Source organism: Crinia signifera, chromosome 4 (genome assembly GCF_055691185.1).
Source record: "Crinia signifera chromosome 4, ASM5569118v1, whole genome shotgun sequence".
Classification (NCBI taxonomy): domain Eukaryota; kingdom Metazoa; phylum Chordata; class Amphibia; order Anura; family Myobatrachidae; genus Crinia; species Crinia signifera.
This window is the reverse complement of record NC_139220.1, coordinates 4380003-4402787: the sequence shown is the minus strand read 5'-3', so window position 1 is coordinate 4402787 and position 22785 is coordinate 4380003. Positions and strand designations below refer to the sequence as shown.

The 22785-nt window shown below is 51.8% G+C and overlaps 1 protein-coding gene across 21 annotated transcripts in view; it reads left to right on the top strand.

Annotated features, from left to right (window-relative positions):
• C2CD5 (C2 calcium dependent domain containing 5) overlaps positions 1-22785 on the top strand; it is a 66310-nt gene that overhangs the window by 29801 nt on the left and 13724 nt on the right. For 12 of the 21 annotated variants that reach the window (XM_083180799.1, XM_083180797.1, XM_083180804.1 and 9 more), the window contains 5 exons: positions 6272-6386; positions 8172-8267; positions 9270-9461; positions 13400-13586; positions 20675-20839. In XM_083180799.1, coding sequence (XP_083036925.1) covers positions 6272-6386; positions 8172-8267; positions 9270-9461; positions 13400-13586; positions 20675-20839 — 755 coding nt within the window. Of the gene's footprint in view, positions 1-6271; positions 6387-8171; positions 8337-9269; positions 9462-13399; positions 13587-20674; positions 20840-22785 lie in introns of all 21 variants that reach the window. The other 9 variants (XM_083180789.1, XM_083180794.1, XM_083180788.1 and 6 more) reach the window with 1 other exon arrangement.

The following is a 22785-nucleotide window of genomic DNA, read 5'->3' as shown; positions in this document are numbered from 1 at the left end:
GTGTCCGTGTCATTTTCTGCACGTTGGTCATTTACTTTTTTATCTGGAGTATATTCCCACTAATTTACCTGTAGCCAGCAGCGCAAAACACACCACCCCCCTCTTTTTCGCCATCGGATCGGACCCACTCATGGTGCACATCGTGAGCGGGTCGTGCCCCCCCGCGTCACCGTGAGCGGGTCAGACGAGACACTGACGACCCGCTCACGATGTGCATCGTGAGCGGGTCGTCCTGGTGTGTACCCTACATAATGCTAGCCACACATCAGACCAACTTTCCTCCAACCATCCAACTAGTTGCTTGGATGGAATAAAAATCTGGTACTAGATGGGAGCAAATGTAATATATACTTCAGAAATTTGCTCCCAAAATCTGGAAAAGGACAAAAACTGTGGCTCAGACGCGGTGATGTAGTGGAACCTGTTTGATTTAAACAATTTGAATGTTTTTGTCAATTTTCCTGGGTTTGTGAGCACATTTCTGATTGTCCTTTGCTCCCATCCAGTACCAGATCTTTATTCCATCCAAGCAACTAGTTGGATGGTTGGAGGAAAGTTGGTCTGATGTGTGGCTAGCATTACTGATATTGTACCGCAGCACAGCGACCAATCAGACTCCTCAGCCAGATACAGAAATCATTAGATTACTTACTAATATTGTACCGCAGCACAGCGACCAATCAGACTCCTCAGCCAGATACAGAAATCATTAGATTACTTACTAATATTGTACCGCAGCACAGCGACCAATCAGACTCCTCAGCCAGATACAGAAATCATTAGATTACTTACTAATATTGTACCGCAGCACAGCGACCAATCAGACTCCTCAGCCAGATACAGAAATCATTAGATTACTTACTAATATTGTACCGCAGCACAGCGACCAATCAGACTCCTCAGCCAGATACAGAAATCATTCGATTACTTACTAATATTATACCGCAGCACAGCGACCAATCAGACTCCTCAGCCAGATACAGAAATCATTAGGTTACTTACTGATATTGTACCGCAGCACAGCGACCAATCAGACTCCTCAGCCAGATACAGAAATCATTCGATTACTTACTAATATTGTACCGCAGCACAGCGACCAATCAGACTCCTCAGCCAGATACAGAAATCATTAGATTACTTACTAATATTGTACCGCAGCACAGCGACCAATCAGACTCCTCAGCCAGATACAGAAATCATTAGATTACTTACTAATATTATACCGCAGCACAGCGACCAATCAGACTCCTCAGCCAGATACAGAAATCATTCGATTACTTACTAATATTATACCGCAGCACAGCGACCAATCAGACTCCTCAGCCAGATACAGAAATCATTAGGTTACTTACTGATATTGTACCGCAGCACAGCGACCAATCAGACTCCTCAGCCAGATACAGAAATCATTAGGTTACTTACTGATATTGTACCGCAGCACAGCGACCAATCAGACTCCTCAGCCAGATACAGAAATCATTAGGTTACTTACTGATATTGTACCGCAGCACAGCGACCAATCAGACTCCTCAGCCAGATAACTGCGACATATAATTGGGTTGCTGTGTTTCCACACCCGTCTTCACATAAATGCAGTGTTGTGTAAGTTGCCCCATTGTTTCTTTATGGATCTGGCACTGTTGACATGAATAATATGATGAGCGCAGTGGGTGTGTTCCACTAAACCCTGGGCCCCAGAGTGACCGCATAGTCCCACTGGAATGTTCTTAGCAGCAGGACAGACATTTCCCACAACAGAAATGCGTGCAGGCTGTCTGATGGGATTGGGCGCTGCCACGCTGTGGGGTGGGATTGGTCGCTGCCACGCTGTGGGGTGGGATTGGTCGCTGCCACGCTTTGGGGTGGGATTGGGTGCTGCCACGCCGTGGGGTGGGATTGGGTGCTGCCACGCCGTGGGTGGGATTGGGTGCTGCCACGCCGTGGGGTGGGATTGGGTGCTGCCACGCCGTGGGGTGGGATTGGGTGCTGCCACGCCGTGGGGTGGGATTGGGTGCTGCCACACCGTGGAGGGGGAATGGGCACTGCCACGCTGTGTGCTGGGAATGGGCGCTGCCATGCTGTGTGATGGGAATGGGCGCTGCCACGCCATGGGGTGGGAATATGCTCTGCCGCGCCGCGTGATGGGAATGGGCTCTGCCGCTCCGCGTGATGGGAGTGGGCTCTGCCGCTCCGCGTGATGGGAATGGGCTCTGCCGCTCCGCGTGATGGAAGTGGGCTCTGCCGCTCCGCGTGATGGGAATGGGCTCTGCCGCTCCGCGTGATGGGAATGGGCTCTGCCGCTCCGCATGATGGGAATGGGCTCTGCCGCTCCGCATGATGGGAATGGGCTCTGCCGCGCCACGTGATGGGAATATGCTCTGCCGCGCCGCAGGGTGGGAATGGTCTCTGCCGCGCCGCGTGATGGGAATGGGCTCTGCCGCGCCGCGTGATGGGAATATGCTCTGCCGCGCCGCGTGATGGGAATGGGCTCTGCCGCGTGATGGGAATGGGCTCTGCCGCGTGATGGGAATGGGCTCTGCCGCGTGATGGGAATGGGCTCTGCCGCGTGATGGGAATGGGCTCTGCCGCGTGATGGGAATGGGCTCTGCCGCGCCGCGTGGTGGGAATGGGCTCAGCCGCGCCACGTGATGGGAATATGCTCTGCTGCGCCGCGTGATGGGAATGGGCTCTGCCGCGCCGCGTGATGGGAATATCCTCTGCCGCGCCGCGTGATGGGAATATGCTCTGCCACGCCGCGTGATGGGAATGGGCTCTGCAGCGCCGCGTGATGGGAATGGGCTCTGCCGCGCCGTGTGATGGGAATGGGCTCTGCCGCGCCGCAGGGTGGGAATGGTCTCTGCCACGCCGCAGGGTGGGAATGGGCTCAGCCGCGCCGCGTGATGGGAATGGGCTCTGCCGCGTGATGGGAATGGTCTCAGCCGCGTGATGGGAATGGGCTCTGCCGCGCCGCGTGATGGGAATGGGCTCTGCCGCGCCGCGTGATGGGAATGGGCTCTGCCGCGCCGCGTGATGGGAATGGGCTCTGCCGCGCCGCGTGATGGGAATGGGCTCTGCCGCGCCGCGTGATGGGAATGGGCTCTGCCGCGCCGCGTGATGGGAATGGGCTCTGCCGCGCCGCGTGATGGAAATGGGCTCTGCCGCGCCATGGGAATGGGCTCTGCCGCGCCGCAGGGTGGGAATGGGCTCTGCCGCGCCGCGTGATGGGAATGGGCTCTGCCGCGCCGCGTGATGGGAATGGGCTCTGCCGCGCCGCGTGATGGGAATGGGCTCTGCCGCGCCGCGTGATGGGTATGGGCTCTGCCGCGTGATGGGAATGGGCTCTGCCGCGCCGCGTGATGGGAATGGGCTTTGCCTCGTGATGGGAATGGGCTCTGCCGCGCCGCGTGATGGGAATGGTCTCTGCCGCGCCACAGGGTGGGAATGGTCTCTGCCACGCCGCGTGATGGGCATGGGCTCTGCCGCGCCGCAGGGTGGGAATGGGCTCTGCCGCGCCTCGGGATGGGAATGAGTGCTGCCGCGGGATGGGAATGGGCTCTGCCGCGCCGCAGGATGGGAATGAGTGCTGCCGTGCCGCGGGATGGGAATGGGTGTCCCACGCTGCAGTAGTGGATATAATGTTACGCTGGATAGCATAGTGCATGGGTGTGAAACGTCAGTGCGGTTATTCTGCCCCAGTTGCTCCAAATCTTATTACCCCTTATACTCTGTAACATCTGCCTGATTGTCACATGGACACCCGTTCTCCGCGTATAGCTGCTTCCTGTGCGGTCATCTCTGGGACTGGCCACCAGGTATCTGACTGTGACATGGACACCCGTTCTCCGCATATAGCTGCTTCCTGTGCGGTCATCTCTGGGACTGGCCACCAGGTATCTGTGTCACCGAGACCGCCTAGGAATAGCGCATATTGTTTATGTAATAGTCTGGGGATTTCCTAGGTGTGGGGGGATTTATTTAGTAAATGGACATTATTATAACTAAATCGTTTTTTTCCCCCCTTAAACCTGGACTATTTGGGTATCTCTAGGGCCATGTTTGGGAACCTTGGGTACAGAAGTCTGAGTTCCGGACTCGCAGGACCCGATCTCATCCAGGAATACATTGTGTGCGCTATATTTTGCATATATATGCATTGCAAATTGTACCAGAAGGCTGTGTATCCTGTAGGGAACCGGTTTCAGCGCGGGTGTGTATCGGCGCGGGTGTGTCTGCGTCACTGACGGGGGGTAGCTAGGTACATTTCTTCTTGTCCACATTTCACTGAGCTGCCATAGTTTCTGTGCGTTACGTCACCAGATCCGAGCATGAACCAATCTACCCATTTCTGGCTACTGTCTGCTACCTCCGCCTTGCCAACGCTTCTGCTGCTGCCCGAGAGTGTAGGGAACCCTCTGTAGTCTGCTGACCCGCTCCCCTGCTCTCTCCCCACCCCCCCTCCCACAGTGTCCTCCAGTGTACCTTTACATCCTTAGTGCTAAGATGCTACAATGGTGTGGTTGGTGGCAGATTGCTTACATATAGCTGCTTGTGACCATACACAGACTCCATCCACCGCGCACCATGCAGTAATGTGGCGGTCTCCGCAGTGTGTGTATGACCGGCCAGGTAAGTTACTGTGTTCTTCACATGTGACGCCTCTCCCTGAACACGCACATGAATAGTAGACTCACACATGATCCCGGTGGGGTAGGAAGGCCGTAGTCGCTCCTGTGCGCCCCCTGTCTGTTGTGCATGCTCTGTGGCAAACAGTATTATTTTGTAATATTCTTCTCCTTTTTTTTTTCCTTTCTACGCTCACATTAAAGTGGAAGAAATTGTAATGCAGGCGGCAGAAATCACTGCCCCGATTATTATTTCCCTGGACGTGAGGTGCAACTAGACACCCCTGAAACTAGGGTGACCTGTATCTGATCACTGGAATAGGGATCTATCTACTAAGCCTTGGGGTGTGATAAAGTAGCGGGCAATCCGCCCCTAACTGCCATGTCACAGGCTGTGTCTGAAAAATGACAGGCGCTGGTTCATAGACCCCAAAAGTACTAACCGCCAGCTCCCAACTGCCATTTTTCAAACACAGCCTATAACATGGCAGCTGGGAGCTGATTGGCCGCTACTATATCTGTCTCCAAAGCTTAGTAAATAGTCACTACTGGAAGACTTGTCAGTGGCTGTAACCTCGCAGGATGTTAACTTACCGTCTATAAAAATATAACTGAGAAAATCCTTTTCTGCTGCTTTCTGGGGGGAAATTAGCATATATTAAGTTAGAGCCTAACCTATCTACTTCTGAGCCAGAAGCTTCTAGTGTGGGCGTATGCCTCTCCAGTATACACATGATCCGTCGGCATTGTTGACATGGCAATGGTTGTCACAGGCTTTCAGTATTTTTTTTTATCTCTTTATCCTTTACCATTCACGTGGACTATGATTTGGGAACAGTAAGCTGGTATCAACTACAAATTGACACCCAGAAAGCCTGTGCCGACAGATTATGTGTCTACCTTTTAATTATTTTTCACTATCTAGGGTCGACCTAGACACTGTTGACATTTGCACTGTCCTCTTGAACCAATTCCGCCCCCCCCCCCCCCCCCCCCCCCCCCCCTTACCCTGTTTACTGTTCTAGAACTTGGCAGCTACTGTACAGTGACTGTTAAGTGTTGATTTGCTGTAACAATGTTGCCGGTAGGCCTGAAATCTTGTGTATCTGCCATTAAGCAGCAGAAAAGTGAATTGTAATGTCGCCAAGCATCTTGTTTTACAATATGGGGACATGGGCGTTGCATCGGGAACCTCTTTAAGTTGTGCCATTGGTAAGTTGCAGTTACCTTGTAGTTACCAGTAGAGGGCGCTGCCGTACAGTGTGATCTCCATGTGTATTACTCTTCCAGCACAATCGCCAACTTAAGCGCTAGATTTACTATATGTCAAAGTAACCGAGGATCAGCAGCTGTGACCGATGGATTGCCATAGAAATAACTATGTCCCTCTGAAAGCCTTTGAATGTTGGAGGATTTAAATAACCCAACTGATGGCAAATCTACCCCGCGTTTCGTTGTTCTCATCACATTTTCATCAGCTACAGTTTTCCTATGTAGCTAATTTCTGGGATATCTTGTGTGGTGTACATGGCGTAGGATTTCCATTCCGCAGCGCTGCACATTACACATCGCGGTTCGGGTGTCCTGTGTATGTAGAAGGGTGACTCTGACGTGCTGGTTATATCGCCGTTTCCTTTCTGTACTTCCAGATGAACCGGAAACCAGAGACGCCTGGTGGGCGGAGATCCGTCAGGAGATAAAGTCTCACGCCAAAGCACTGGGCTGTCACGCCGTGGTAGGCTACAGTGAGTCCACTAGCATTTGGTGAGTAAGTCAAAGGCCGGGGGAGGGAGGGAGGTGGCGGCTCCCACCAATATAGTCTGCAGTGTTATAATATAACCCCGGTAGTGCCCCATAGCAGCTGATTACAGTCTGGGTTGGACAATGCTGTCTGTATCTGACATCACCTGTGTCAGCAGGGAATTATCAGTGTGATAGGAACTGCTTCACATTGGACTCTAGTGACACTATACAGCGATCCGTCAGCAGCTCCAGTGCTGCCACCAGGTGGCCAAACAAAGTCACTACCTTGATTCCTAAGGGACTGTAAAAGATAAAAAAAAAAAAAAAATTATAAATCGTTATTACTGTTATCACTCGCTAAGCAGCAGTTGTTCACTATTTAGCGGGCCCATAAACGCTGCCCACCACCCAGCCGTACGCCCGTCTCTCGCCCTGCTGCCAAATCCCCTTGGTAACATGCGAGGGAATGTACACCAAGACATCTCTCGCATACAGCCAAAGGGGAGAGAAATGACTCAATGGTCGATGCAAATACGCACCATCGGTCCCTGGCACCAATACGCCAGGGACTGATTCTACCTGAATCGGCCCTGGGTTTGTAATTAGTCTGTGCAGTCCACGTTCAGCCTAATAAACGTCAGACGTTCCATGGGCGAAGCGTCTTTAGCTACATATATTATTTAACAGTGACAATTATCCCCATTTGTTATATTTCTTACTGAACAAAAATAATATTTTTTGGGGTACTTGTTTCCTAGAACCGCGCCCACTAAGCTATTTCCTTAGTGGGCTATTCTGCGTAGGGAAATTGCATCGCATGGACCATTTTAGGGCCATGCGATGTGCGATGCGATTTTCCTATGTAATTCATTCACTGCTCTCAGCCCAGGGCCATCGCATCTGCCGCAAAATCGTATGTGATTTTATAGGGTGTGCGATGCCATGACATTAGGTATACACTAATATGATTGTATGTCCCAAAAAGCATGGCGAGCGGCGGTGGAACGCATCCTCTGAATTTTACCCCACTATCCACGTCGGTGTGGAGTTGATTTAAATAGTGTGGCGAGCCACCGAGCCCGAAGCGTGGCGAGCGGATGCGGAATACATGTAAAGTAATCCGCTTCGCGCTCGCCACACTATATAAAATCAACTCCACGCCGGCGTGGATAGTGGGGTAATGACAAAGTCGGAGGACGCGTTCCGCTGTCGCGGGGCTTGCTGTGCTTGACATGCTTCGGGTTGGTGTGGATAGTGTGGGGGCGGTGCGTTAAATCTATTTTTGGGACAGACAATCATATTATTGTATACCTAATGTCATGGCATCGCACACCCTATAAAATTGCATGCGATTTTGCGGGACATGTGATGCGATATAGTGGTGTACAATGAGGAAAAAAATACATGAAAAAATCGCATCACATGCCGCTATAATGGCCTATGCGATGTGATGCAATTTTCCTACGGTGCCGTACGTAGGAAATCTGGGCGCCTTTCTAGGAAACAAGTACCTTTTTTGGTTCAGTAAGAACTGAGGGCAGAACTGGGTGCTTGGCGCACTGTATAGTACCAAGGCACTGCTAAGCGGTGTAACACGGGGCAGAACTGAGGTGCGTGGCGTACTTTGGGTATCGCTGCGTGTTAACATAGGTGCCAGTTACTGATATACGTTGGCGCACTGTAGATATCGCTGAGAGGTGAACGCTGTGTTACATAGGCGCCAGTTACTGATATACGTGATACTAACGTTCCCACTGAATACATGCAATGTCTGATCTCTGGCTGTTGTCTGCTGTTTCCTTGCAGTGAGGAAGTCTGCATCCTCTCCGCCTCAGGTACGGCCTCCGTACTGAACCCCCGATTCCTGCAGGACGCCGCCAACGAAATCTGTTTGGAACAAAGGTTGTCCGCGCACCCCGGCTTCTTTATAGGGTCAGACAAGGGAGAGTTTGATAGCAATGCTCGTCTAGGGTAGGTCACGTTGTTATAGGGCAAAGTGCAGGATGAACGCATCCCTCCTTGTAACTAACATCTCCAGAGGTAACTCTGTGGCCAGACCCGGGGGGTACGGATGGGCCAGTCCCGAATGCTGACTAATATCAGGGTTGTTGTATTCTGTCTCAGGATCTCGCTGCCGTTGTGTGTGTGTATATGCAGTAGATGTGTCATTGTAGAAGGGTTGGTAGTCACCGGGGTATTATGTCCGTGCTAGAGTGGGAAGGAGTTTACAATCTAATCTCTCTCTAGCATATACACTATATAGACAGAGCGATGTTAGTGATGTCAGTACTGTGTACGATCACCATGCACAGGGATCACTGCGGGCACCCGCTTGGCAGACTGGCTACCCGTTCCTGTACAGCAGCAGCAGCGGGTACATCCTGCCTTATGTACAGTGAGGAGGGGAGAGTCAGCCCAGGGGTCTCAGTGGGGTCACTATGGTGCCTGAGCTGGTACAGACCCACATCATACCACCGCCTGCATGCGTTACTGTATGTACTGTACACTCTGGCATCACCACACAAGTCCATCTGGTCTGTGTTACGTCATGGAGCTCACCAAGGTCACTTGTGTGGGGGTGTCCCATATCTCCTGTTACATTCAGTTACCTCTCCTTACTGCGCTGTATATGATTGGTTGGTAGAGGCACAGTATGAATGTGTGTGAGGCAGGTGACTACTTCCTTATGGCTCCAGCTGTGGTACATAAATCACATTACAAACACTTCTGTTGTCTTCCATTCTGTTCCGTTCCTCTGCTCTGTGTGTATTCTGTAACCCGAGGTCGGGGATTCCCTAACGAAGCGCTTGTAGAGATGTCGCCGGGCTGCGCTGCATCATGTATGTCACCAATGAGACGTCTTTTTATAGTTCAGGCATTAAAACGCTTTCCTCTTGTGTGTAGGTCTGAGGAGTCCTCGCCCCCAACCTGCTCGTTTTGTCACATCCCGTACGATGAGCTGAACATGCCGTTCCCGGCTCACCTCACGTTCTGCTACAGCTGCCGAAAGCAGAAGGTTCCTGATGTCTTATTCACCACCATAGACCTTCCCGGGGACGCTCCGCTAGTGGGGAAAGGATGCCTGATACAGGCCAGGTACAGTGATTAATCCTGAGTCTGCTGCCGGTGATACATATAGAGTTATATACAGGATAACCGGGTGTGGTATGCCGACAGCCAGTACTCTGACAGGGGGGCGAGCTCAGAAAATCCCCCACTAGGGAGAAATGTCATTGGGGGTCCCGACTGTCAGCCTACCTCCTGCTGTACATGATGGCTGCGGCTAGTCTCTTATCATACTCGGGTCACCTGTTATTTACATTAGGGCAGTGGTTCCCAAACTGGGGGCTGTGGGCACTTGTGTTGGTGGTCAGGGACCAAAGCAGGATATTTATGGTCCACACCATAGGACAAACCAGTGCTATTGGCAGCCAATCATAAAGAATGAGTGATTGACAGAAGCGTCCACCAATCACGGCCAGGTGACCTCATCAGGTGGGTCACTAACAATCCTAAGTCTGGAGCGCGGGACCCCCTGGGCCAGCACAGACCGCCCACCCTAAGAATCACACTAGTGACAAGTTACAGTTAATGTATTAGAGCATGTCACCTTAATAAGAGGCGTCACATAGGTCATAAGTTATAATTCGGTATAAAAGGGTGTAACGTTAGCAAAAAGCAATAAGGGTGCTACAACACAGCACTGTGCAGAGAGATCTGTACTCGTCATTCACGTCCGTCCCTGCACCATAGGAGCTTACAGTCTGATTTCTTCAGCACACACTACCCACTGAGCCACCGCGCATACACATCAGCGCCACGCCAAGATTCCGACTGCCTTGGGTCCCGGGGACGTGGCTGAGAGCTGTTTGGTTCCGGACCACCCAAGCGCTGTACACTGTTATATACAGTTGTGCTCATATGTTTACACACCCTAGCAGAATCTGTGATTTTCTGGCCATTTGTCAGAGAATATGAAGGATAACTCACACACTTTTCTGTCACTCATGGTTAGTGGTTGGGTGAAGCCATTTATTGTCACACAACTGGGTTTACTCTTTTTAAATCCTAATGACAACAGAAACTACCCCAATTACCCTGATCAAAAGTTTACATACCCTGGAGATTTTGGCCTGATAACATGCACAGAAGTTGACTCAAACGGGTTTGAATGGCTACTAAAGGTAACCATCCTCACCTGTGATCTGTTTGCTTGTAATCAGTGTGTGTGTATAAAAGGTCAGTGAGTTTCTGGTCTCCTGAAAGACCCTTGCATCTTTCATCCAGTGCTACACTGACGTGTCTGGATTCTGAGTCATGGGGAAAGCAAAAGAATCGTCAAAGGATCTGCAGGGAAAGGTAATTGAACTGTGTAAATCAGGAAAGGGATATAAAAAGATATCCAAGCAATTGAGAATGGTAATCAGCAGTGTTCAAACTCTAATTAAGAAGTGGGAAAAAGAGGGATTCTGTGGAAACCAAATCACGGTCAGGTAGACGAACAAAATGTTCTGAAAGGAAAATTGTTCCGGATGCAAAGAAAAATCCACAAATAACTTCAGCTGAAATACAGGACTCTCGAAAAAAAGTGTTGTGGTTCTTTCAAGATGCACAATAAGGAGGCATTTGAAGAAAAATGGGCTGCATGGTCGAGTCGCCAGAAGAAAGTCATTACTACGCAAATGCCACAAAGCATCTCGCTTACAATACTCCAAACAGCACAGAGACAAGCCTAAAACTTCTGGAACAAAGTCATTTGGAGTGATGGGACCAAAATTTTACTTTCTACTTCGGGAGGCGTCAGGGGCCACAGGCTTTACAATGGGTAGTGGAGTGGGAGAGAGCACCAGCACCCTATAGGTTAAACTTCAACTGCCTCCATCCCTCCTCTACCCCGCCTCCAGGCCTAGGAACTCCGTTTTTCTGGCTGCTGGCAGGAGCCAGATGCACCCACTAGAGGGGCTGCTACTTTGCAGCCTTACTTTATTCTTTTTTTTTATTATTATTATTTTTCTTTTACACTGACTATAGGTCAGTGACAGAGCGGCAGCGCTGGGTGTCTATCAGATACCCGCGCTGCCTGCTCACCAGGCTCCCAGCCACTGGGGAGCAACAGTCGACACAAAAGACCAGGTAACGTGCCCCTCCACCAGGCGCGTGCGCGATCGCGCTAGCATGGGCACACTAGCGGCTGTTCCAGCCGGCGGGGTGGACCACCGACTGAGCTAGCAAGCAGACGGCCGGTCCACCGCCCATTCTCGCTGGACCACCAGGGATTTTAGTTTGTGGGCAGCAGCGCCGCTATGCGGGGCCGCCCTGCGCACGCTGGATCCCCCTGCCATTTTACCGGCGCTGCATGTGGACGCCTTTACATGTGGACCATTTGCTAGCAGGGGGAGGTGGCTCCCCCCACATCAGCCCCTCCCCCAGGGACAATAGGCAGGGAACAGCCTGTTGCACATGAGGAGGGACATGGCGGGGATACGGGCACATTCCACTAGGTCTGTGGGGGCGTCTTGGGCTGCTAGGGGCGGTGCAACAGCTGAGCAAATTTGCAAGGCGGCGTCTTGGTCGTCCGCCAATTCTTTCTTGCGCTTTTACGCTTTTGATACGTTTGCCTCCCAGGACTCTGCCTTCGGCCAGAGTGTGTTGGCTGCGGCACAGGAGCATCCCCACCCATAGGTGGCTGCTTTAGGACGTCCCATTGTAAAGCCTGTGGCCCCTGACTTCTCCCGAAGTAGGAAACAAGATTTATGTCTTACCTGATAAATCTTTCTTCGAGGACATCAGGGGCCACAGGGATCCCTCCCTGCCGTGCCTGCTTTTCTTTAGTTACAATTAAGTTACGATCAGGTTATATTGTTCCTGTGTTGAAGGTACTAACATATGTTCAGAATGTGTTCTGTGTGGTGCTTTTCTCCCTTCTCTCTTGTCTCCTGCCTTGGCTTGTTAATAAAACTGAGTTCCTAGGCCTGGAGGCGGGGTAGAGGAGCCCGGCTGCCTGGGAGGCAGTTAAAGTTTAACCTCTAGGGTGCTGGTGCTCTCTCCCACTCCACTACCGATTGTAAAGCCTGTGGCCCCTGACATCCTCAAAGAAAGAGATTTACCAGGTAAGACATAAATCTAGTTTTTGGCCACAACCATAAACGTTACATTTGGAGAGGAGTCAACAAGGCCTATGATGAAAGGTACACCATTCCTACTGTGAAACACGGAGATAGCTGATGTTTTGGGGATGTGTGAGCTACAAATGCACTGGAAACTTGGTCAAAACTGATGGCAAGATGAATGCGGCATGTTATCAGAAATACTGGAGGAAAATCTGCACTCATCAGCCGGAAGCTGCGCATGGGACGTACTTGGTCGTTCCAACATGACAATGATCCAAAACACAAGGCCAAGTCCACCTGTCATTGGCTACAGCAGAATAAAGTGAAGGTTCTGGAGTGGCCATCTCAGTCTTCTGACCTCAGTATCATGGAGCCATTCTGGGGAGATCTCACACCTGCAGCTCATACTAGACAGCCCAAGACTTTACAGGAACTGGAGGCTTTTTGCCAAGAAGAATGGGCAGCTTTACCATCTGAGGAAATAGAGAGCCTCATCCACAACTACCACAAAAGACGTCAAGCTGTCATTGATGTTAAAGGGGGCAATACACGGCATTAAGAACTGGGGTAGGTAAACTTTTGATCAGGGTCATTTGGTTAGTTTCTGTTGTCATTATGATTTAAAAAGAGTAAAAACAGTTGTGTGACAGTAAATGGCGTCACCCAACCACTGACCATGAGTGACAGAAAAGTGTGTGAGTTATCATTCATATTCTCTGACAAATGGACAGAATTTACAGATTCTGCTGCTGGGGTGTGTATACTTATGAGCATAACTGTGTATAAATGTCTGTGGCAGGTCCTGTTCTTGTTATGACTGGCATGTTCTACTGCCACCATATTCTCACTGTCCCGATAAGACGCGCGGAGCTGCGGAAGTGTTGGGGGTCTCACAGAAAGTGTCATCTCTTCTGTCCCTGACAGGTTGTGTCGGCTGAAGAAAAAGGCGCAGGCAGAGGCGAACGCCACGGCCATCAGCAACTTACTGCCGTTCATGGAGTACGAGCTGCATACCCAGCTGATGAACAAGCTGAAGCTGAAAGGCATGAACGCCCTGTTTGGTCTGAGGATCCATATTACGGTCGGGGAGAACATGCTGCTGGGACTGGCAGTAAGTAGTCGCCCACCAGCCGCTAACCAGAGTAATGACGTCTGTCTCCTCCGCCTGTGGCGTAATCCAGTCCCTATAACTCAGTGCCCCCGCTCTCCAGCCGCTAACCAGAGTAATGACGTCTGTCTCCTCCGCCTGTGGCGTAATCCAGTCCCTATAACTCAGTGCCCCCGCTCTCCAGCCGCTAACCAGAGTAATGACGTCTGTCTCCTCCGCCTGTGGCGTAATCCAGTCCCTATAACTAAGTGCCCCCGCCCACCAGCCGCTAACCAGAGTAATGACGTCTGTCTCCTCCGCCTGTGGCGTAATCCAGTCCCTATAACTCAGTGCCCCCGCTCTCCAGCCGCTAACCAGAGTAATGACGTCTGTCTCCTCCGCCTGTGGCGTAATCCAGTCCCTATAACTCAGTGCCCCCGCCCACCAGGCACTAACCAGAGTAATGACGTCTGTCTCCTCCGCCTGTGGCGTAATCCAGTCCCTATAACTCAGTGCCCCCGCCCACCAGGCGCTAACCAGAGTAATGACGTCTGTCTCCTCCGCCTGTGGAGTAATCCAGTCCCTATAACTCAGTGCCCCCGCCCACCAGGCGCTAACCAGAGTAATGACGTCTGTCTCCTCCGCCTGTGGCGTAATCCAGTCCCTATAACTCAGTGCCCCCGCTCTCCAGCCGCTAACCAGAGTAATGACGTCTGTCTCCTCCGCCTGTGGCGTAATCCAGTCCCTATTACTCAGTGCCCCCGCTCACCAGCTGCTAACCAGAGTAATGACGTCTGTCTCCTCCGCCTGTGGAGTATGCAAGTCCCTATAACTAAGTGCCCCCGCCCACCAGCCGCTAACCAGAGTTATAACATCTGTCTCCTCCGCCTGTGGAGTATGCAAGTCCCTATAACTAAGTGCCCCCGCCCACCAGCCGCTAACCAGAGTTATAACATCTGTCTCCTCCGCCTGTGGAGTATGCAAGTCCCTATAACTAAGTGCCCCCGCCCACCAGCCGCTAACCAGAGTTATAACATCTGTCTCCTCCGCCTGTGGAGTATGCAAGTCCCTATAACTAAGTGCCCCCGCCCACCAGCCGCTAACCAGAGTAATGACGTCTGTCTCCTCCGCCTGTGGAGTAATCCAGTCCCTATAACTCAGTGCCCCGCTCACCAGCCGCTAACCAGAGTAATAACATCTGTCTCTTCCGCCTGTGGCGTAATCCAGTCCCTATAACTCAGTGCCCCCGCTCACCAGCCGCTAACCAGAGTAATAACATCTGTCTCCTCCGCCTGTGGAGTATGCCAGTCCCTATAACTCAGTGCCCCCGCCCACCAGCCGCTAACCAGAGTAATAACATCTGTCTCCTCCGCCTGTGGAGTAATCCAGTCCCTATAACTCAGTGCCCCCGCTCACCAGCTGCTAACCAGAGTAATGACGTCTGTCTCCTCCGCCTGTGGAGTATGCAAGTCCCTATAACTAAGTGCCCCCGCCCACCAGCCGCTAACCAGAGTTATAACATCTGTCTCCTCTGCCTGTGGAGTATGCCAGTCCCTATAACTCAGTGCCCCCGCCCACCAGCCGCTAACCAGAGTAATAACATCTGTCTCCTCCGCCTGTGGAGTATGCCAGTCCCTATAACTCAGTGCCCCCGCCCACCAGCCGCTAACCAGAGTAATAACATCTGTCTCCTCCGCCTGTGGAGTATGCAAGTCCCTATAACTAAGTGCCCCCGCCCACCAGCCGCTAACCAGAGTAATGACGTCTGTCTCCTCCGCCTGTGGAGTAATCCAGTCCCTATAACTCAGTGCCCCCGCTCACCAGCCGCTAACCAGAGTAATAACATCTGTCTCCTCCGCCTGTGGAGTATGCCAGTCCCTATAACTAAGTGCCCCCGCCCACCAGCCGCTAACCAGAGTAATAACATCTGTCTCCTCCGCCTGTGGAATATGCCAGTCCCTATAACTCAGTGCCCCCGCTCACCAGCCGCTAACCAGAGTAATAACATCTGTCTCCTCCGCCTGTGGAGTATGCCAGTCCCTATAACTCAGTGCCCCCGCCCACCAGCCGCTAACCAGAGTAATAACATCTGTCTCTTCCGCCTGTGGCGTAATCCAGTCCCTATAACTCAGTGCCCCCGCTCACCAGCCGCTAACCAGAGTAATAACATCTGTCTCCTCCGCCTGTGGAGTATGCCAGTCCCTATAACTCAGTGCCCCCGCCCACCAGCCGCTAACCAGAGTAATAACATCTGTCTCCTCCGCCTGTGGAGTAATCCAGTCCCTATAACTCAGTGCCCCCGCTCACCAGCTGCTAACCAGAGTAATGACGTCTGTCTCCTCCGCCTGTGGAGTATGCAAGTCCCTATAACTAAGTGCCCCCGCCCACCAGCCGCTAACCAGAGTTATAACATCTGTCTCCTCCGCCTGTGGAGTATGCCAGTCCCTATAACTCAGTGCCCCCGCCCACCAGCCGCTAACCAGAGTAATAACATCTGTCTCCTCCGCCTGTGGAGTATGCAAGTCCCTATAACTAAGTGCCCCCGCCCACCAGCCGCTAACCAGAGTAATGACGTCTGTCTCCTCCGCCTGTGGAGTAATCCAGTCCCTATAACTCAGTGCCCCCGCTCACCAGACGCTAACCAGAGTAATAACATCTGTCTCCTCCGCCTGTGGAGTATGCCAGTCCCTATAACTAAGTGCCCCCGCCCACCAGCCGCTAACCAGAGTAATAACATCTGTCTCCTCCGCCTGTGGAATATGCCAGTCCCTATAACTCAGTGCCCCCGCTCACCAGCCGCTAACCAGAGTAATAACATCTGTCTCCTCCGCCTGTGGAGTATGCCAGTCCCTATAACTCAGTGCCCCCGCCCACCAGCCGCTAACCAGAGTAATAACATCTGTCTCCTCCGCCTGTGGAGTAATCCAGTCCCTATAACTCAGTGCCCCCGCTCACCAGCCGCTAACCAGAGTAATAACATCTGTCTCCTCCGCCTGTGGAGTAATCCAGTCCCTATAACTCAGTGCCCCCGCCCACCAGCCGCTAACCAGAGTAATAACATCTGTCTCCTCCGCCTGTGGAGTATGCCAGTCCCTATAACTCAGTGCCCCCGCTCACCAGCCGCTATAATAACATCTGTCTCCTCCGCCTGTGGCGTAATCCAGTCCCTATAACTCAGTGCCCCCGCTCACCAGCTGCTAACCAGAGTAATGACGTCTGTCTCCTCCACCTGTGGAGTATGCCAGTCCCTATAACTAAGTGCCCCCGCCCACCAGCTGCTAATCAGAGTGATGACGTCTGTCTCCTCCGCCTGTGGAGTAATCCAGTCCCTATAACTAAGTGCCCCCGCTCTCAAGCCGCTAACCAGAGTAATGACGTCTGTCTCCTCCGCCTGTGGAGTAATCCAGTCCCTATAACTCAGTGCCTTCGTATATATCAGCCGCTAACCAGAGTAATGACGTCTGTCTCCTCCGCCTGTGGAGTAATCCAGTCCCTATAACTCAGTGCCCCCGCCCACCAGCCGCTAACCAGAGTAATAACATCTGTCTCCTCCACCTGTGGAGTAATCCAGTCCCTATAACTCAGTGCCCCCGCTCTCCAGCCGCTAACCAGAGTAATAATGTCTGTCTCCTCCGCCTGTGGAGTAATCCAGTCCCTATAACTGTGCCCCCGCCCACCAGCCGCTAACCAGAGTAATGACGTCTGTCTCCTCTGCCTGTGGAGTAATCCAGTCCCTATAACTCAGTGCCTCCGTATATATCAGCCGCTAACCAGAGTAATGACGTCTGTCTCCTCCGCCTGTGGAGTAATCCAGTCCCTATAACTCAGTGCCCCCGCCCACCAGCCGCTAACCAGAGTAATAACATCTGTCTCCTCCACCTGTGGAGTAATCCAGTCCCTATAACTCAGTGCCCCCGCTCACCAGCCGCTAACCAGAGTAATAATGTCTGTCTCCTCCGCCTGTGGAGTAATCCAGTCCCTATAACTGTGCCCCCGCCCACCAGCCGCTAACCAGAGTAATGACGTCTGTCTCCTCCGCCTGTGGAGTAATCCAGTCCCTATAACTCAGTACCCCGTACATCAGCCGCTAACCAGCATAGTAACGTCTGTCTCCTCCACCTGTGGAGTAATTCAGTCCCTATAACTCACTGCCCCCGTACATCAGCCGCTAACCAGAGTAATAACGTCCGTCTCCTCCGCCTGTGGAGTAATCCAGTCCCTATATCTCAGTGCCCCGTACATCAGCCGCTAACCAGGGTAATAATGTCTGTCTCCTCCGCCTGTGGAGTAATCCAGTCCCTATAACTCAGTGCCTCCATATATATCAGCCGCTAATCAGAGTAATAACGTCTGTCTCCTCCACCTGTGGTGTAATCCAGTCCCTATAACTCAGTGCCCCCGCTCACCAGCCGCTAACCAGGGTAATAATGTCTGTCTCCTCCACCTGTGGAGTAATCCAGTCCCTATAACTCACTGCCCCCGCCCACCAGCCGCTAACCAGAGTAATAACATCTGTCTCCTCCGCCTGTGGCGTAATCCAGTCCCTATAACTCACTGCCCCCGTACATCAGCCGCTAACCAGCATAATAACGTCTGTCTCCTCCGCCTGTGGAGTAATCCAGTCCCTATAACTCAGTGCCCCCGCTCACCAGCCGCTAACCAGGGTAATAATGTCTGTCTCCTCCACCTGTGGAGTTATCTGTTAGTAGATTTTCCAAGCCAGTCCCATCAGTCGCGATGCCCCGATCCACGGGCAGCAGTGATTGGTGTATAATAGTCCCGATTCACCGACTTGGCCAATGGGCCATTTCTCCGATACATCTTGGTGAATGGGGACCGTAACTCTTTCTGCCAGGACTACAGAATAGTGCAGGGGTTATACGTGGTGGTCGGTGCAGAGTACACAAGAGGATGCAGCTAGGGTGCCTGTTTATCAAAGTCAGTTAGGTTTAGTTGTGTGTGTGTGTGTGGGGGGGGGGCTTGATTTTAGGCACTAGCCATGCATGGTTAGGTGGGGGGTTACTGTTAGGCACTAGCGTGCATGGTTAGGTGGGGGGTTACTGTTAGGCACTAGCGTGCATGGTTAGGTGGGGGGTTACTGTTAGGCACTAGCGTGCATGGTTAGGTGGGGGGTTACTGTTAGGCACTAGCGTGCATGGTTAGGTGGGGGGTTACTGTTAGGCACTAGCGTGCATGGTTAGGTGGGGGGGTTACTGTTAGGCACTAGCGTGCATGGTTAGGTGGGGGGTTACTGTTAGGCACTAGCGTGCATGGTTAGGTGGGGGGTTACTGTTAGGCACTAGCGTGCATGGTTAGGTGGGGGGTTACTGTTAGGCACTAGCGTGCATGGTTAGGTGGGGGGTTACTGTTAGGCACTAGCGTGCATGGTTAGGTGTGGCGGGGTTTAGGGTTGTGGTTAGGCACTAGCGTTCAGGTTGGGCAGTAGCGTGCAGGTTAGGGTTGGGCGGGGGGGGGGTAGGCACTAGCGTGTACGGTTAGGTGTGTGTGGGGGGGTAGGGTTCGGCAGTAGCGTGCAGGTTAGGGTTGGGCGGGGGGGGGGGTAGGCACTAGCGTGTACGGTTAGGTGTGTGTGGGGGGGTAGGGTTGGGCAGTAGCGTGCAGGTTAGGGTTGGGCGGGGGGGGGGTAGGCACTAGCGTGTACGGTTAGGTGTGTGTGGGGGGGTAGGGTTGGGCAGTAGCGTGCAGGTTAGGGTTGGGCGGGGGGGGGGGGTAGGCACTAGCGTGTACGGTTAGGTGTGTGTGGGGGGGTAGGGTTGGGCAGTAGCGTGCACGGTTAGGTGTGGGGGGGTTAGGGTTGGGCAGTAGCGTGCAGGTTAGGGTTGGGCGGGGGGGTAGGCACTAGCATGCAGGGTTATGTGGGGGGGGTTAGGGTTGGGCAGTAGCGTGCACGGTTAGGTGTGGGGGGGTTAGGGTTGGGCAGTACCGTGCAGGGTTAGGGGTGGAAGGGGGGTAATTATATTTTCCTCACCACGGGATTGCCTTCTTCGAGATGCCGGCCATGGTATTGTGAATGCTAGAATCCCAACCACCGGTTACCTGTACGTATCTTTGTATTACAGACTATATCATTCTTTAATGTGTTTATTTGGTACTTGTGTAATAGCACGGCGCCCAGCTACGCTACATTTTCAGCATAGCCCAACGGCTGCCTAGCGTAGGGACTCGGCTCTGTCCCCGGCGTCCATGGATCTGTCCCCGGCATCCATGGCTCTCTCTCCGTCGTCCATGGCAAGCCTAGTGAGCGCCTCTCACACAGCGCCGGTAACCGCCAGATCCCCTGCGCAGAGGGGATCATGCGGGCACCGGCGGAGAGGAGCTCCAGCCTGAGACGCTCCTGCATCTCAGTAATTATTGCGGCAGGGTACGGAAACCCTGCCGACTGGGTTAGGGGTTTGGTCGCACGTACGTCTCCTGCACAAAGGGGGTATGCGGGCGCAAGTGCATCTTATGCACAATAAAGGACGCATTTGCCAGTGCTCCATGTTACATACTGACAAATGCCTCCTTTTCAAACCCACACTGTCCACACCAGCCCGAAACGTGGCGAGCGGACGCGTTATGTGTCCTTCCGACCTTTTCATACCCCCACTATCCACGTCGGCGTGGAGTTGATTTTATAAAGTGTGGCGAGCGAGGGGACGCGGAACACATGTGAAGTAATCCGCGTCCCCTCACGGGGCTCGCCAGGCTTCAGGCTCGGCGGCTCGCTGCGCTTGCCACACTTTATAGGTTAAACATTGTGACAGGTTCTGCAGCCATGACGCAGTCACTTCACCTTCCCCGCTGACTGACTATGCTGGCCGCGGGAACAGTATGCCGAATCTGACAGATACGCTGACTACGCTGGGCACGCAAACACTACGCTGATTCTGACAGCGCCGCTGCACTAACTACGTAACGGGCGCCGTGCTAATATACAAGTACCGTTTATTTTAATTATGGAGTAGACAATTTGATTTACCTTTATTTAATACAAGTGATATACAATGGGTTTAGATTAGAACACCTGTATATACATACTCCGTGCCCAATGTCAGGGTACCCGTCCTCACCTCGCCCTGTGTACCATCTGACTTCTGATTTTTTATTAGTCTGCCACAGGTGTGTATCTGGCAGCGCTGCCCACCCCCGGGGGCATACAGATCGCTGGCAAGACCCCCAGCGACGGATCCTACGAGCAGCATATATCCTACATGCAGAAGAAGATCAATGACACTATTGCCAGAAACAAAGAAATTTATGAGATCAACCCCCCAGTAAGTGATGGTCTGTGCAGTCATTGGTGACTACGTGGTCACATGTAAGTGATGGTCTGTGCGGTCATTGGTCACTGCGTGGTCACATGTAAGTGATGGTCTGTGCGGTCATTGGTGACTACGTGGTCACATGTAAGTGATGGTCTGTGCGGTCATTGGTTACTACGTTGTCACATGTAAGTCAGTAAGTTACAGTCTGCGGTCATTGGTCACTACGTGGTCACATGTAATTCAGTAAGTTACAGTCTGTGCGGTCATTGGTCACTACGTGGTCACATGTAAGTCAGTAAGTTACAGTCTGTGCGGTCATTGGTCACTACGTGGTCACATGTAAGTCAGTAAGTGACAGTCTGTGCGGTCATTGGTCACTACTTGGTCACATGTAAGTCAGTAAGTGACAGTCTGTGCTGTCATTGGTCACTACGTGGTCACCTGTAAGTCAGTAAGTTACAGTCTGTGCGGTCATTGGTCACTACGTGGTCACATGTAAGTCAGTAAGTTACAGTCTGTGCGGTCATTGGTCACTACGTGGTCACATGTAAGTCAGTAAGTTACAGTCTGTGCGGTCATTGGTCACTATGTGGTCACATGTAAGTCAGTAAGTTACAGTCTGTGCGGTCATTGGTCACTACGTGGTCACATGTAAGTCAGTAAGTTACAGTCTGTGCAGTCATTGGTCACTATGTGGTCACATGTAAGTCAGTAAGTTACAGTCTGTGCTGTCATTGGTCACTACGTGGTCACATGTAAGTCAGTAAGTTACAGTCTGTGCGGTCATTGGTCACTATGTGGTCACATACACACACACACATGTAAGTCAGTAAGTTACAGTCTGTGTGGTCATTGGTCACTACATGGTCACATGTAAGTCAGTAAGTTACAGTCTGTGCGGTCATTGGTCACTATGTGGTCACATGTAAGTCAGTAAGTTACAGTCTGTGCGGTCATTAGTCACTATGTGGTCACATGTAAGTCAGTAAGTTACAGTCTGTGCGGTCATTGGTCACTACGTGGTCACATGTAAGTCAGTAAGTTACAGTCTGTGTGGTCATTGGTCACTACGTGGTCACATGTAAGTCAGTAAGTTACAGTCTGTGCAGTCATTGGTCACTACATGGTCACATGTAAGTCAGTAAGTTACAGTCTGTGCGGTCATTGGTCACTACGTGGTCACCTGTAAGTCAGTAAGTTACAGTCAGTGCGGTCATTGGTCACTACGTGGTCACATACACACACACACACACACATGTAAGTCAGTAAGTGACAGTCTGTGCGGTCATTGGTCACTACGTGGTCACATGTAAGTCAGTAAGTGACAGTCTGTGCGGTCATTGGTCACTATGTGGTCACATGTAAGTCAGTAAGTTACAGTCTGTGCAGTCATTGGTCACTACGTGGTCACATGTAAGTCAGTAAGTTACAGTCTGTGCGGTCATTGGTCACTACATGGTCACGTGTAAGTCAGTAAGTTACAGTCTGTGCGGTCATTGGTCACTACGTGGTCACATGTAAGTCAGTAAGTTACAGTCTGTGCGGTCATTGGTCACTACGTGGTCACATGTAAGTCAGTAAGTTACAGTCTGTGCGGTCATTGGTCACTACGTGGTCACATGTAAGTCAGTAAGTTACAGTCTGTGCGGTCATTGGTCACTACGTGGTCACATGTAAGTCAGTAAGTTACAGTCTGTGCGGTCATTGGTCACTACGTGGTCACATGTAAGTCAGTAAGTTACAGTCTGTGCGGTCATTGGTCACTACATGGTCACATGTAAGTCAGTAAGGTACAGTCTGTGCAGTCATTGGTCACTACGTGGTCACCTGTAAGTCAGTAAGTGACAGTCTGTGCAGTCATTGGTCACTATGTGGTCACATGTAAGTCAGTAAGTTACAGTCTGTGCGGTCATTGGTCACTACGTGGTCACCTGTAAGTCAGTAAGTTACAGTCA